The sequence below is a fragment of the Sporothrix schenckii genome (assembly GCF_000961545.1).
Source record: "Sporothrix schenckii 1099-18 chromosome Unknown Cont44, whole genome shotgun sequence".
NCBI lineage: Eukaryota > Fungi > Ascomycota > Sordariomycetes > Ophiostomatales > Ophiostomataceae > Sporothrix > Sporothrix schenckii.
Window position 1 is genome coordinate 399,746 of NW_015971145.1, and position 15,567 is coordinate 415,312.

The following is a 15,567-nucleotide window of genomic DNA, read 5'->3' on the forward strand; positions in this document are numbered from 1 at the left end:
AGTGGGGATGCGCAAAGTACGAAGGGCGCCAAGCTCCAAGCGGGCAAGTGGCATGTAAAGCTTTACCAGACCAACGGAGAGGATGCCAACCACAAAATTAGAACCGAAAACAAGCTTCTTGTCTGTGCTCCGTGCTAGTGAAATGCTTGGCTCTGCAGCATGGCTGCGATCATTCACGGTGGAAAAAGGGTCGGAAAACAGCTGGGGAGCGGCAGGGGCAGATTACATCGTACATACTTTATGAGAGCGGCCAGATTCATGTGCGTGTGCAGCTTATTCGTAGACTCGTAGAGCCGTGTGGTGACAGCCATTCCGATCACTGCTGCTGCATCGACGGACACCGCGTGATGCACATACTTCGTATTTGTCAAACTCTACTAATCGACGCAAGACAACACGAGGGGCGGTGGCATCGCGTCCGACGTGTCGGCAAGGAAGCTCGGGCAAGAAAAAGACAGTTGAGACGATGCACGAGAATGGTCAGAAAGAGAAATGCGAACAAGGGCAAGATGCCGATACGAAAATCATTTTGAACGCTGCTCGTTGTGACCATCCTACCTTCCTTTTTGGGACCAAGGTCGCGATTGCGTGCAAGAAAGTGGGCAGGAGGCACAAGCCCCCAAATGGCAAGAGCAGCCCACTTTGGCCGGTCCAGGCCGGAGCGCGTTTCCGTGTCCCAACCGGCGAAGAACATGGCGATGTGTCGCAGAGAACGGAGCAAACCACGCGGGAAAATGATGGAAACAAAAAATTACAAACACACAAAGGCGTATCCACGTCAAACATTGAGAAACAGCTGAAGACGGAGATGAGATTTTTGGTGTCGCACGAAATGGTGCGGCCCGGTCGAAAAGGACGGCGAAATAAGGAGAGGTGAGGAAATCCAGCCAAACAAAACGTAGCTTGCGTGATATCGCCATTGTAGCGCGATAAGGCGTATCGGCCAGGCCCCAGTAAACAACATTGCCTGCAGCGGCGGGACGTGCCCAAAGAGGCAGCTGGCAGCTGGCAGCAGCGGCGTCGTGTGGAGGGATGCAGGGATGCGAGACACGAAGAAAAGAAGGCAAACCAGACCAAGCGGCGAGAGTGGAGACGTGTCCGCGGTACGTGCGATCCTCGACGAATCTTTCCGCGGCCAAGGCTGTTCCGGCCGCTAGGACTCGCTCTTTGGTCGAAGCATATGGCTCCAACCACCACCCACCACCACCACCTTACCACCACCTTTACCCCCAACCACGTTGGCCGCACGGTGTACGATTTACTCGACATGACTTGTGAGGCGATTTGGCACGCGGCAATCAAAGGGCCGCTTTCTCCACTTTTGGCACTAGTTTTCATTTTACCTTATTTCATCTACACACAGTATTTACCCTATTCTGGCAAAATCGCAAAGGGAAGACAAAGGCTACGCTCCAATAGGACGAGGCCTTATAGAGATGGTATTTTTGTGCTCTACAGCACATCGGCACGACGCGGGTTCACGGACAGGCGAACGACTCATGCTAATCTCTGTTTCACCCCGTGCTGCCGATCCCTGTGCCTTGTGAATGGAAATTTGGCTTTACAACGCCCCGCTAGCCTCTGCTGCAACACAAAGGTCAAGCGTGCCAAAAAAGGACAAAAATGGGCAGAAAGGCCGCTACAACGCACGGTCGGCTCTGCTGCACACTGGCACTGGAACGTATCAAGTCAGAAGAAGGCAGCATTGATACAGCATGCCACACAAGGTGTCTGTCTTGGGGGCACAGGTCGCCATCCATAGTACCATGGTATCGTATCTTGGGCACAGCAGTGCTTGCGCCACGGCATAACGCGGGCACGGGGAGGATCAACGGGCTGCAGATGAAAAGGATGTGAACGGACGGCGAGTGAAGACGAACAACGCGAGAGATAGCAAGCGGCGGTTGCAACGAGCGTCCTTGCATGTGAGCCGTCGCTACCAAAGAAGGGACTTTACTAAGGGACAGGCAAAGAAACTAGCGCTCAGGGTACACCGCTTTACAGAGTACAACATACGCCGTACGAAATACAGGCAACGTACATGGACTCGCCAGCCCACTGCTTAATTTGTACAGGGCGAGAGGGCTACATTGTGGGGATGAACAAACACGGCGGAACGCTTCGTTTTCTTTTTCAGATGCTACTGGATCAAACGTGAAAACGGCTGTCCCAGGGACGCGGACCGATAGAATGTCGACACGATAGCTCGACAAGGCGTACTTGCATAGTGGAACGACACCCGGGCCAAAGAACGACCCGAAATACTCCAGCAACACGAGAGCTATCTGGAAATGGAAGGCGCCAACAAGGAAAGTCAGAGGCAAAAACGGGACCTGTGAGACCCGAGAACCCACCCACGTCAATCACGACATTGCAGCCCATGTCCTCCCAAGTCCTCCCAAGTCCTCCCAAGTCCTCCCATGTCTTTCCACGCAGATCACGCAGACAGTGCATGCCACTCAGACCATGCTGCATCCACGGGTAGCCCAACATATAAAGTCTTCGGCTCGCGCCCGTGTCTATCCCAAGTGATCGTCGGTACACGGATACGTTGTTTCATGTTTCATTCCCATTTACAGTCACACGTGTACAGACAGGATAAATGAGCATATTATTCAGTTTGCACGACATCCTGAAGAGCACACTCATGTATCAGTGAAGGCATCAGTCACACTGTTTTTATTTTTCATTTTACCATCCTTTGACGTTCTTCATTTGACTGTCACCACCCCTTGCCGGTCCCAATGGCCCACAACGATGGACCGACGCCCGACACGGGCAGTGGCCCGGACGTGTCTCCCGCAGAGAAGAAGACCGTAGGCGGTGTCATCACCGAAGTCCCCAGCCACGGATCGCACAACCACGACGCCGCCAACGAGAAGGGCGTCGTCAGCGGCGACTCGGGCTCCGATTCCATCGAGGACCTCGCCAACGCCGACGGCACGTACGACGACGACACCCGGATTATCTCCGGCGCCGATGCCGCCACCCACCTGCTCCCCCTCCGCGACGACTTTGACCCGTCTATTACCTTCCGCAGCTTGTTGCTGGCCACCATCCTGTCGGCCTTCCAGGCCGTTGTCAACCAAATCTACAACTTCAAGGCCACGGCGGCCACGGTTACCGGCACTTTCGTCGTGCTCATCGCCTACTTCCTCGGCAACGCGTGGGCTGCCTTTTTGCCGCGGGGCGACCACCAGCTGGACAAGTGGCGCGCGTCCCGCCCAGAGGGCGCGGATCCCAACGAAAAGCCCCCGCTGCGCATCCGCATCATCAACTTCATCAACCCGGGCCCCTGGCGGCTCAAGGAGCATGCCGTGTGCTCCATTACCGCGACGTCGGCCGCCAACGGCTCGGCCATCACTCTCGTCTTCGCCGCCCAGGACCTGTTTTACGATCTACCCATCTCGGCCGCCACCATCATCCTGGCCACCATTTCCGTTGGTCTCTTTGGCTACGGCCTGGCCGGCCTTCTGCGGCCCATTGCCGTGTGGCATGTCGAGTCCGTCTACTGGGGCACGCTTCCTACGGTCAAGACGCTGCAGGGCTTGCACTGGCAAAAGGTTACCAGCAGCGGCCCGCTGCGCGCCTTCTGGATCGCGTTTGGGACCATGACCCTCTACGAATTCTTGCCGGCGTACATTTGGCCGTGGCTCAACAGCATCTCGATTCCGTGCCTGGCCGCCATGAAGGCGACCGGCAACAAGGCCGCCATCCTCACCAGCATCTTTGGCGGCTCGCTCAACAACGAAGGCCTCGGTCTCTTTAGCTTTTCCTTTGACTGGCAATACGTAAGGCCCCGTTCAACCGCCTGTCCCTGTCGTCCTCCTTACCCTCATACTAACTCCGTTCAGATTCAATCGTACAGCACCTCGCTGCCTCTTGTCCTGCAGGCCCACATGGCCACCGGCTTTTTGGTCTGCTACGTCGTCATGATCGGCATCTACTACGGCAACGGCTGGAACGCCAAGTCCTTCCCCTTCATGTCCACGACGCTGCGGTCCGAAGACGGCTCCGCCTACCCCGTGTCCAAGGTCTTTACCAAGGGCGTGCTCAACCACGAGGCGTTTCAAAAGTACGGCCCGCCGCGCCTGGCCGCCACTTTCGCCTACGCCCTCTTCATTGCCAACGCCGCCATCGGCGCGCTGGCCGCCCACTGCATTCTGTTTTGGGGCGGCGACACCATCAAGGCCTACAAGGACTCCAAGGCCAAGACGCCGACCGACCCACACCACGCCCACATGGAGAAGCACTACAAGGAGGTGCCGTTCTGGTGGTACGGAACGGTCCTCGTAGTCAGCTTTGTGCTCGGCATCATCGTTGTGACCAAGGAGAACATCACACTGCCCGTCTGGGCGTACATCCTGTCGCTGATTGTGGGCGCCTTCTTCGCGCCGTTCAGCACGCTCCTTTATGCCCGCTACGGCAACGGCATCGCCACCAACAACCTGTCGAAAATGATTGCCGGTCTGGCCGTGCCCGAGCGGCCCATTGGCAACATGTACTTTGCCGCCTGGTCGCACGTCATGATTGCCAACACGGTCAACCTCAGCAACGACCTCAAGCTCGGCGAGTACCTCAAGATCCCGCCCAAGACCATGTTCTTGACCCAAATCTACGGCACCGTGCTCGGCGGCTTCGTGTCCTATGGCGTCCTGGTGGGCATCATCACCGGCAACCGCGAGCTGCTCATCAGCGGCAACGGCAGCGCCGCCTGGAGCGGCGCCACCATCCAGTCGTACAACACCAACGCCGCCTCGTGGGCGCTGGCGAAATACATCTACAAGGCCGGCACCATCTACCAGCTCGTCCCCGCCGGCCTGGCCATTGGCGCCGCCCTCGTGGTCGTGCACTGGGCACTGTGGCGCGCCAAGCCCACCATCCGCGGCTTCAACCTCGCCACCATTAACCTGCCCCAGTTCATCCAGTACGCCGGCTTCATCCCCTACAACCAGTCGCAGACCTGCGTCATCTGGAGCATGCTCGGCGCCGGCTTTTTCTGCCAGTACTACCTGCGCAACCACTACCCGCGCGTCTTCAAGAACTATATGTACATGGTCACCGGTGCCTGGGACGGCGCCGTCCTCATGGTCCTCTTTATCCTGTCATTTGCCGTCTTCGGCGCCGGCGGCAAGACCGTCGTCTTCCCGACCTGGTGGGGCAACAACGCCGACGGCTACTACGACTTGTGTCCGGTGCCGGACAGCTAAATTAACTGTCGCTTGTCTTTTTTCCATTCCCTCTTGTGTTGATTATCACTCTTGCCAGAAACCATCGCGTGGAAAGCTTGTGTGCCGGGCACACGTATACCAAACAAGGGGGCCGTTGGCGGTACAGGCTGCAGTTGACAGCCAATCTTTGTAATAGTCCCACTCATTGATCAATTTAGTAATACACACCATCTCTCAGAATCAAATTGTATGCTTCTGCCGTTACAACAGTGCATCGTGGACTCGTGGGCGTATGTCCCTCTGAGATTCTTGAACGTTGCGGTTTCGAACGGCTCGCATGCGATGCCACTGTGAACTGTCAAGTTTGGTCAGCGTGTCATACAAGTACAAAGTCTTGCTTTGCTTGACCTCCTTCACCCTGTCGCTGTAGATGTCGTGAGGTGTTTACCATTTTGTTTGTCCTCCTGCTGTGTTGTGCACGTGACGCTTCCAGCGCGTGCCTTCCATTTTCAATGGACAGACACAAATGGAGCAGGCACGTTTATTCAGGGGTAAACGAAAGGTTTTGTTGTCCATTTTGCTTCTTTTCTTTTTTCTACCCACACGTCCGTCTCCTACAGCGACTTCAAAATCTGTTCGACTTTGGCAAAACGGAACTCGGCCAACGTCTCCTGCCACAAGCTCTCCATCGGTTTTGCCATCGGATGTGTACTCAAACCGTGCATTTCTGGTTGGTTAGCAATAGACGCTCAAAACGTTTTCAAACACCAGTTGGACGACGTACGGTTTAAGCTCCCAGTTTCCAGAAATATAGCCGTGCGACTCTGACCCTTTGACCACGGCCGCGTCCACATTCGTAGTGGCGTCCACCTCGACCGACCGCGCGGACGCCGCCTCTAAAAGGCTCACAAAGAACCGTACGCCGCCCGGACGCTCGCGATGCAGATCCGTACCCTTGATGTTCGCCGGCTCAACCATACTAAGGATGACGCGGTTGGCTGGCACGACGTCCGCCAGCTTCCACAGCGCGTGACGGGCCAGCAGCTTCGAGGTGGCGTGCATGTTCGACGTGTCAGATATGGATGCGTCGCTAATGGATGGCAACAGCGGATCGAGATTTTGCTGGGAACCTTACAGTGGCAGACAGCTAGCAACACAATGATCAAACATTGTCAATCTGATACGCCACGCTTTATACAATCCTCCATTGTCCTACGCCGGTCGTCTCTTGCTAACGCAATGCTGTGCTAGACCGTGCTTGGCAGCCACTGTCTTGCAACGCTCTATCCTGGCACTTATCTTGGCGACATCCTACCATGACAGCCGTGTTCCCCCGACTTCCCCTATCTAAGCCATTTTGGCTGCTACAAGGACGCGGATTTGGAACCTTCTCCCACACGACATCACCCGCGTACTTGGACGTGATTAAGATTTGCGAAATCTTCATACACAGATTCCCTCGTGGCGCAATTGGCTAGCGCGTTAGACTGTTATCGATCTCATGATAGTCTATCTAAAGGTTGGTGGTTCGAGCCCACCCGAGGGAGGACCTCGTTTCGTTTTGTCTTCTACTCGTTCTCCGTCCGTCGACTGCATTTGGTCCTCGCGACTAAAAAACGATTCTTAGTTTGTTCCTTTGCATTCGTTTAATAAGCTTCTTATTTATTAGTTTTCTTTACTTTTTCAGTATGCTTAACTATTTTTTTATTTTTTTTATATTCTTAACTAACCTCTATACCAGTTTTCTCCTAATACTGATTCAATATACTCAGTAGTAAAATTAGTGTCCTCCCTCTCGTCTTTCGTTGCAGTTTACGCAGGGTTCCCAAGAACAATAAGCTATGATATAGGTAAGAATAACGACTTAATCACAATGCTTCTCAATTTACTGCTAATCATTTATTGCTGACAACTGACAAATTAAACGTACCAAACAGAGCACTAACAAATACCAGATAGAAGACGTCGATAGAAATTTCAAAACCACGAAGAGAATGAAAACAAATGAGAGAGAAATCCACCGATCAAAAGAGGTCCGTCCCACCTCCATAACACACTCGACTTCTCAAAATAAATCAGCCTGCGCGGGCCAACGTCTCACCCGCCGAAATGGTCCAGTCCTTGGGCGCCACATATCCACCGGGCAGCGCTGACTTGTCCGTCGCGGCATTGGCCGCCGTCGCCGCCCACTTGTCAAATGTGGCCGGGAGCTGGGCCCTGAGCCCGAGACTGTCACGCAGGTGCTCGTACAGATCGTGGTACTCCTTCTTGGGCTTGACCCAGCGGCCGAGGCGAGCATGAGCCGCCACCAACAGGTTCAGGTGCTGGCGGGCGTGGAGGCCCAGCAGCGCGGTATTGCCCTCGGCGTCCTCGGTGTGGCCGGCGGCGCCAGCAACCGCCGAAGCTGCACCGCCCAGCTTGCCGTTGGTAATGGCTGCGAGGGCACCTCCGCCCTTCTTGCCGGCCGCCGCCTCAATCTGGTGCAGCACGCGCTCGTAGACCTTCATGGCGTCGGCGGCACGGCCCGCCTCAAAATACAGGCTGGCAAGCAGCTGGCCGGCGGCGACGGCGTCGCGGTCGAGCCAGCCACGGCTGCGCACCAGATTGAACCAGAGCACATCGGCGAGGTCAATGGCGCGGTCCAGCTTATGCTGCTTCTGGCCGGCGTAGGCGTGCACTAGGGCGAAGCCAATGGACATGACTGTCGCCGGCTTCCAGCTGCGGCGGACCTCGCGCGACTGCCACAGGTGCAGCAGCAGTGTCTCCAGGCGTGCGAAGTCGCCCTGGGCACCCAGGAGTCGCACCAGACCAGTGACGTCGGCCACTTCGAGTGTGGCCAGGTCGATCTTCTCCTCGGCCAGCACGGCAAAGACACCGGCGGTTACCTCGCGGGAGAGCGACAAGAGACTCGCACGCAGGGGCGTATCGGCGGGGGGTGCCCGGACATCAATGCCGGCCAGCAGCTCTGCCAGCTTGTAGCCGTATGCAATGCGTGCGCCGTTGCTCTTGTAGAAGCCTTGCTTGGACGCAAAGGCAAAGGCAAAGCGAGCGACCTCGAGTGCACTTTCAAATAGGGCCGCCTCGAGCAGTTCGCCGACCTTGTGGTTGCCAGCGCGGCAGGACAGTACAGCGTAGCTGGCATCGGCCTTATCGCGGTTCAGTTCGGCGAGAAGAGCAAGGTAGAAGAGCCCCGTGTGCTGGTTCGAGGTGACTTTGGCATAGTCGGCGTACCGAGCCTTGAAGAGAGGGAAAAGCCGTGTGTCGAGGACGACCAGAAGCTCCGATCGAGCCTCCTCGGCCCAGAAGCCGCGAAGCCGAGCACCCGACAAGAGAATCTCCTCGATGCGGACATCCTTGCTGTCAACAATGGCGCGGTAGTCCTCGTAAAGAAGGACCTCGTACAGGAGCGATGACAGGAGTTCTGAGAACGTAATGGCGGGCCCCGTTTGTTTTTGGTTGTGGCCACGGATATGACGCTCAAATGCCGCCACAAAGAGGAACACGACACGGCTGTTGACCTTGTGGTTCAGCTTGAACTCCAGTTTGACCGAAATGCCGGCAGGAAGGACCTCGCCAAAGACCAGGAGGTAGCGCAACTGGTGCAGCAGCGACTCAGCCTGCCCGACCAGGCCAGCTTTGATGTAAATGGAGGCCAGAGTGGTCGCCGCTTCGAACAACTGGGCAGAGACTGTGAGGGTGGTCAGGATCTCAATGACAGTCGTTTGCAAGATTTGGACGATCTTGCTGTGCGACTCCTTGGTGTTGGCCTTTTGGTGCAGGAAGACAATATCCGAGAGAACCGCCAGCGTCTTCGCATGCCAGATGCCGAACTCAATCTTGTAGAGTGCAAAGGCCTCGAGAGAGAGCACAATTGCACGGTCGATGCTGATGCCCACATCCTTTCCAGGGCCACCAGACTTGCTGCCCTTGCCGCCCGTGCGGATGATGGTCGTGTACAGTGTCGACAGACGCTTGGTCACAGTCTTGATGGATGTCTCGGTCTCGACCGCGGTCGTGGTCTTGGTCGACTTTGTCTTCGTGATGATCTCCTCGTAGATGGTGACCGCCTCGTGCTGGTGCTTTTCAGAGCGCTCACAAATGTGGGCGAGGGAGAGCTGTGCAAGAAGGAAAATGTGTGCTGAAGCACCAAAGACCTTGGTCACCGTCTCGCGGTACTTGATGGATATCTCGTAGAGGATCTGGATGTCGACCTTGGCATGGTACTCAAGCGTGTACATGTACTTCTCGTAGATCAGAACAACAACATCCTCCGTAAACGCATACGAGTGCTCATGACGGTGATGCACAAACGTCTCCCAGAGTACGGCGCAAATGGTCTGCAGCTCCGCCCAGCGCTTCTCGATGTGGTAGAAGGAAACAAGAATGACGGCGGCCTTGAAGGCATCCTGGTGACAGTGCTTGAGGCCTTTGTTGAGGGTCGTCACGATCTCAATATAGCAGGCGTACGCCTCCTTGCGGCCAAGAATCTCATATTGCGCAGCCAGCTTGTAAAGGGCCTGGATGGTCAGACGGTGCGCGGCGCCGCACTTCTTGCGGTACTTGTCGACCAGTTCCACATAAATCTCAATGACCTTGTCGTGGCGGTGGTACTCCTCGTAGAACCCAATAAGGCCAGCCAACGCCTCAAGGAACAGCTCGTCATCAAACGTGAGAGAGCCGAGAGCAGCATAGTAGATCCGCAGGTAGATCTGCTCCGCCAAGTCGAATTGATGTTGGTGTTTGTGGCAGACTGCGAGACGCTTTGCCAAGATGACGGACTCTTTGATGAAGTGCTCTGAGAGCGTCATCTTGGCACTAGCCGTGAGGATGGCTTTCCAACTGATCTCAAGCGACTGACGAATGATCACCTCCGATTCATCCCACTCCCCGGCGGCAATGAGAATGTCGATGAGAGACAGAGTCGCCGCGAAAAAGGTCTTGTCCACCCCAGTATTGCGGCAGCGTTCGTAGTGTGTCACGTAAATGTCACGAACGACGGTCTCAGTCGTCTCTGTCGTGGTCGTCGCCGTTGTCTTCCTCGTGGCGGTCGTCGTTGTGATCTCCTTGACCGCTTCGGTAATGAGCACAATGGTCTTGCCTGCCTCGGCGTCATTGTCCTTGCCATGTTTTTTGAACCAGCCCCAGACCTTGCCGAAGATGTGGCCGGCGATGGCCGTCATGCCAAAGACGCGGAACAACACACCAATCTCGCGCAGGTAAAGGACCAGCTCCTGCGTCTCGAAATTATAGTTCTCGTACTCGGTCCACAGGACTATGAGGATGTTCGACGCCTCCTCGACACGCTTGACGGAGCGCAAGTACGTAATGTACGCCATGGCCACCTTGATCTTTGCCGTATGCACGTCGGTAGTCACGACCGTGCGGGACAAGACGGACACCTTGCGCCACAAGCTGATGTAGATGCGCTCAGCCCAGTGCCACTTCTTATCCGCCTCGTAGGACAAAGCCACGCGCAGCATGATGGAGATATACAGCAGGACATCGGTGACCTCGAGGTCCTCGGCCGTCTCCAGAAGAAGTTTGCCGTAGCCGTCGACTGGCTTCTTCTCCTCGCCGTCGCTGAGGGTGACATCCAAGCCGCCAAAGAACTTCTTAAACTTGGAAGCCTCCTGGGAACCCTTGCCATCGCGAGCGACAATGATCTCGTAAATCTCGCGGTAGATGATGACGACCATGTCCTCCTCCTTGATGGACACGTAGAGGGCAGCCAGCTTTTCGTACCACTCAAGTACCGCCTTGCTGTGGGAGCCAAAGCGCTCATTTGAGACTTCAATCTTGTAGCGAATGAGGGTCTCCCGGTACGAGACAATTTCCGTGCGCGTGGTGAACTTGATCGACTCCGTAATCAGGAGGAAAAGGTCGGTGCAAGCGACGACAAGGGCACTGAAGCGCGAGAGCACCTGTTGACCAAGAATGGCAGCGCGGTAAAAGTAGCGTGAGCTGTCCACGGCGTGCGAGTGATGGCGGTGGACATGACCGAGAACAATCAAACTCTGCAGCACACAAATATGCTTCTCGGTAAAAATAGCCTCCCGGATCCGCAGAGTCAGGGTGAGGCGAGCCACGAGGTCCGTTGTCGATGCCCATGCGTGACGCTCGAGCAGCGCAAAGACGACGGAATCGGGAAAGACAGCCTTGAAATCTTTGGACAGGGCCAGGTCATGGCCACTGCCGTGGAGGTACTGGGACGAGGCGCGGAAATGGTACATCCAGTGGGACATGACGAAGGACAGCAGACGATGGTTTTGGAAGAGACGCTGCACAGTTGCCTCATCAATCACGTCAATCGTGGGGTCGTTGAACAGGCTGGAGTGCACCGACAGCTTGGTGTAGAGAAGAAGACGCAACGTGAGCTGATGGTGGGCCTCCTTCACGGCAGGAAGCGACTTGCCAAGCTGCTTGTGCAGGTGGGCGCGAATGATGTTGCTCTTGAAGCGCACGCGTCCGTCGCGAACGAGGACGAGGTCAGGAACGGTCCGCGCGACGAGCTGACCAATGCTAACAGGCTTGTGGATAGTCTTGTTGTGAACGTCGACGGCCAAAATAGCAGAGAGGTCGTCCGTCTCGAGTGGTGCATCTGACACAAGCAGGAAGGAGAGCAAGTCACGGAGCTGGTGGTCGCCCTTGAGATCGAGCTTCGATTCCATTGCAAGGAGCACGTCATCAACGTCTGCACTGATGGATTCAGAAGCTGTCACGAACCCAGCGGCTGTATTGCGGTCGTGCTTGTGGTCGTGCTTGTGATACCCGTGGTAGTCAGGTGTGATGGCAGATCCGTGGTACGTAAGCAAGAAGTTGCCAGCAAGACGAGCCCAGAGGAAAACGCCCTTGGACTTGGCCGACAAACCATCGATGATCTTCTCGCGCTGAGCTGGAGGTAGTTCCATGAAGAGCACGGATCGCGAGAACGTCTGGCGCAAGAAGCTTCGGATGTCGTGTGCTACATCCTGTTCGGAAAGGGCGACATGACGAATGCCGCTGCTAAGTTTGTGCTCGTAACGAGAGAATGTGATGGTGCGAACGTTCTTGACAGAGAACACATAGTCCTGCAGCAGCTTGAAGAATGCAGCAATGGCAGAGGGGGCGCCGCCTGCGGCCTGCTCAAATCCGTCGATGAGAAGCACAATCGGCTCGTCACTCTTCTTAAACGTGTTGAGGCCGATATGCAGCGCCTTCCACAGTGCAAGCTCAAAGTCTGAGTGCTTGTGGTTGCCTCCATGGGCCCGGGTATGTGTTTCCTCGTTGACAAGTGCCGTCACGAGGGTCTCGTAAAGTTGCACGTTGCCGACGCTCCGTTCGAGCAGCTGGAAGAGGACGCCCTTCAGAAACGACATGACCGCCGCATCTTCAGTGTCATCTGAAGCTGGAAACTGTTAGTCTCGTTCGGTTGTGCAAGGCTGGAACGGGATTTTGGCAACGACTCACGGAATGTGTACAGCAGGACACTGTACGTGGCGTTGTTGAGTGGCCGCTGGAGACGCTCTTCAATCCAATCTGCAAGAACTGTCTTCCCAGATCCCGGGGCACCAGTGACGGCGAGAATCTTTTCTTTCGACTGCAGATACTCAACCAGGTCGCTCTTAATCCACTCGCACGTGTCTTCAGCGCGCTCCAGATCCTCGGCCAGTTCGGCGTACAGCGCATGCCGGAACGCCTCCGACTCCGGGTTGAGCCGGTGGCGGAGATCGGAGAGAGATAGGGCATACTGTTTCTTGCCGAGGCTCTGCAACCAGATCCGATCATACAGAGCCGTCTTGCTGGCCCAGATAGAGTCAATGTCCCCACCAAAGAGATCGTTGAGGTTGAGCGTAACCGACTGGTGCTGCTGACCGAGATTAAAAATGTGGTTTCTGTAGTGCACGGAAATGCTGCCTGCCAAGCCGACCAGCTCGCTGTAGAGCTTGCTGATGGAGGCCTTGATCTCCTTGGTAGAATCGAAGATACCAGGGATTTGAGTAATCTGGGAGACAAGCAAGCCAAGTTCGTAAAGAGTCATGAATGCAGGGAGGAGGGCAGCTGCTTGAGAATGTCCGATCTGGATTTGAGACGAGTTAGAAACAGAAGACTAGGAATGACTTCGTGGTGGTTTATGTTCTATCATACTTCAAGAAGCAGGTGGCAACTGGCGAGAGCAGAGCCGGCCGCCGCGCGGCTCTCAGGTGCAAATTTGCCGACCTTCTCGCCAAAACGCCAGATTTGAAGGCCAAAGAACTGAGCCGTGCGAAGAACACGATCCCAGTCACTGCCCTTGCGCGGCATGTGGATGAGGCGCTCGTCGGCAATGTACTGCAAATACGTCTCCAGGTCGGCCTGGCGCAGCATATTAACCTCGTAGTCGCCGAGTTTGGAGAACAAACCCTTGACGTAGTGGACAACCTCGGCCACACGCGACTCGGGGTGCGAGCTACCATTAGTAGTCGTGCGTGTCACGGGGGTGAGAGATGCCACCTCGGTCGTGGTCGTAGCAGCCGTGTCCATGCGAGAAAGCGCCTTGTCTTCAAAGGCAGTAGAGTCCTCGTCGACGGGAAACTCACTCACAACCACACGGCTGTCATCCTTTACGACGGAAGCCTGGGAGCCCTTGACAGCCAACTGGGGCAGAGTCTTCGTGATGCCAATAGGTACCGCCGTCATCGTGTTTTTTTCAGGCTGGGCAATTTCAATGCATGTGTGACGCACAGAGCGGGGTGTGATGTCTTCCGTGTCAGGGACCGGATCCTCTTGGGTGTTCTGTTTTCTGTCAGAAGCTTTCTCAAGCAGCGTTGGAGCGGCTTGGTTATATGGCTGAGTAAATTCTAGAAAGATGGGAGGCTCTGAAACGTTGGAAAGAGAGACTGAAGAGACCTTTGAATTGACGGATTTCGAAGGAGATGCTGCACCCGCGACCTGAACGTCTTGAAGGGATGAGGCCTCGACAGATGAAGATGAGGCCGTTGAGCGCCGTTTGTTCCTAATTTCTGCAGTTTGGTTAGCCATCGAAGAGCCCATGAGCAGTGATATAAACTGATGTTGTAGTGGGCATACTAGAAAGAGTTTTGCTGAGCGGCAACATAGTCCGCGGCTCCAGGAGAGGATATGTATCCGGCCAAATGAAAGACGAGATTAAACGGAGGTGAGACAGATGGGGAGAAACGAAAAAAAGACGAGACCAGAAAGCGAGAAAAGGAAAAAGAGCTCGAAGGATGGGCGGTTGCTTATATGTGAGGTAGCGAGTCCTGACTGCTGGGTCGGAAGTTGGACAATCTATATGTAGAGTTCTTTCAGGGTAAGACAAATTCGAGCTGAAGTGGTGTGTCTAATCTCGGCCATGTACTTTTAAATAAATATCCGTTTTCCGAATTGTGACATGAGGCAATTCCATGTGCAACATAAATGGATACGAGAAAGTAGCCATGGCAAGTACATGGGACTTTACTGTGCAGAATGTGGCAGGTGTCCCACTTCATGTAGCTTGGTTGTCTCTCACGCTGCCATATTGTCCAAGTGCTGCACACACTATTCTGTGGAAATTCTCGTTCAAGTGAGGAGGCCTCGTCCGCGAGACCCTGTGTCAGACCAATCCAAAGAAGGTGTCATAACATGCAAAAGCTGTGAAGCATGATCGACCCTTCCAAGTCACAAACGGGTCTTCCGCATCCCTTGTTAAGATATTCGAGCCAATGGCAAAGCTTGCCCCGTATAATGGCAGAAAATGTGCAGGATCTCATACCCAACTCTCCGCGTTGGCAAGTGTTGAGAAAGCGCGAGCGGTGGAGCTCGGACGTGGACTTTGTCAAATCTCATTTCTGCAATGTTCAGCCATGCTGCATGTCCCTGCTGGTCGTCCAAGGAAGCATGGTGCCATGGCCGGTACTTGACACACACAGGCAGGTAGGCATGCAGATACGAAGCCACAAAATAGGACACCGTGCTCGTGACATCCCATCTGTGTCATCAAAATATTGATTCGGCCCAGGCCCGGGTCAGATGGCCACCGACAGTATGTCCAATTCCGGATACGGCACGTTTCATTGGTGCTAAACCATCGTAGGGTGTCGCGTAAGAAATATTTCCTACATACCCAGACTCGCTAGGTATTCAGGTTGTCGTTTATACTGCACAACAGGTAAGTACAAGGCCTCAAGATTCTGGTAAGAGGATAAGATAGTTGTCGTGCCTTAGCTTCGTATGGGGGTGGCCCCCAACCCGTACTGCCGGTCAAGTTAGTACACATCGATAAAGTAGCTGGTCCAGACAGTGGGGGAACCACTTGACGTGCCAAAGACCCTGTGGAGATGTAGTGGGACGGGAACGGGAAGGATCCAGCCCCCTCGCACGCAACAAGAGACCAATTAGATCATCCAGAAAGTGGCCGAGTTGGCCTCCTGCCAGCCTT

General features: G+C 55.1%; 4 protein-coding genes and 1 non-coding gene across 5 annotated transcripts; 3 read left to right on the forward strand and 2 right to left on the reverse strand.

Moving 5' to 3' along the window:
* Positions 1–466: 466 nt before the first annotated feature.
* SPSK_10008 (uncharacterized protein) lies at positions 467–877 on the forward strand (the record flags this gene model as incomplete). The annotated part of the gene is made up of 1 exon (XM_016736571.1): positions 467–877. The coding sequence occupies one exon, from the start codon at positions 467–469 to the stop codon at positions 875–877; it is 411 nt and encodes a 136-aa protein (XP_016586867.1).
* A 1,867-nt stretch (positions 878–2,744) lies between these two features.
* SPSK_08608 (opt peptide transporter) lies at positions 2,745–5,210 on the forward strand (the record flags this gene model as incomplete). Its single annotated transcript, XM_016735200.1, has 2 exons — positions 2,745–3,791; positions 3,855–5,210. 2 exons carry the CDS (start codon positions 2,745–2,747, stop codon positions 5,208–5,210), a joined length of 2,403 nt encoding a protein of 800 aa, XP_016586868.1.
* A 696-nt stretch (positions 5,211–5,906) lies between these two features.
* On the reverse strand, positions 5,907–6,233 carry SPSK_10087 (uncharacterized protein; the record flags this gene model as incomplete). The annotated part of the gene is made up of 1 exon (XM_016736644.1): positions 5,907–6,233. One exon carries the CDS (start codon positions 6,231–6,233, stop codon positions 5,907–5,909), a length of 327 nt encoding a protein of 108 aa, XP_016586869.1.
* A 393-nt stretch (positions 6,234–6,626) lies between these two features.
* On the forward strand, positions 6,627–6,718 carry SPSK_11247. The gene has a single exon. It is a non-coding gene; the product is annotated as a tRNA-Asn (tRNA).
* Positions 6,719–7,246: 528 nt separating this feature from the next.
* Positions 7,247–14,180, reverse strand: SPSK_08266 (nacht domain containing protein; the record flags this gene model as incomplete). The annotated part of the gene is made up of 3 exons (XM_016734871.1): positions 7,247–12,555; positions 12,618–13,227; positions 13,296–14,180. 3 exons carry the CDS (start codon positions 14,178–14,180, stop codon positions 7,247–7,249), a joined length of 6,804 nt encoding a protein of 2,267 aa, XP_016586870.1.
* Positions 14,181–15,567: the final 1,387 nt, after the last annotated feature.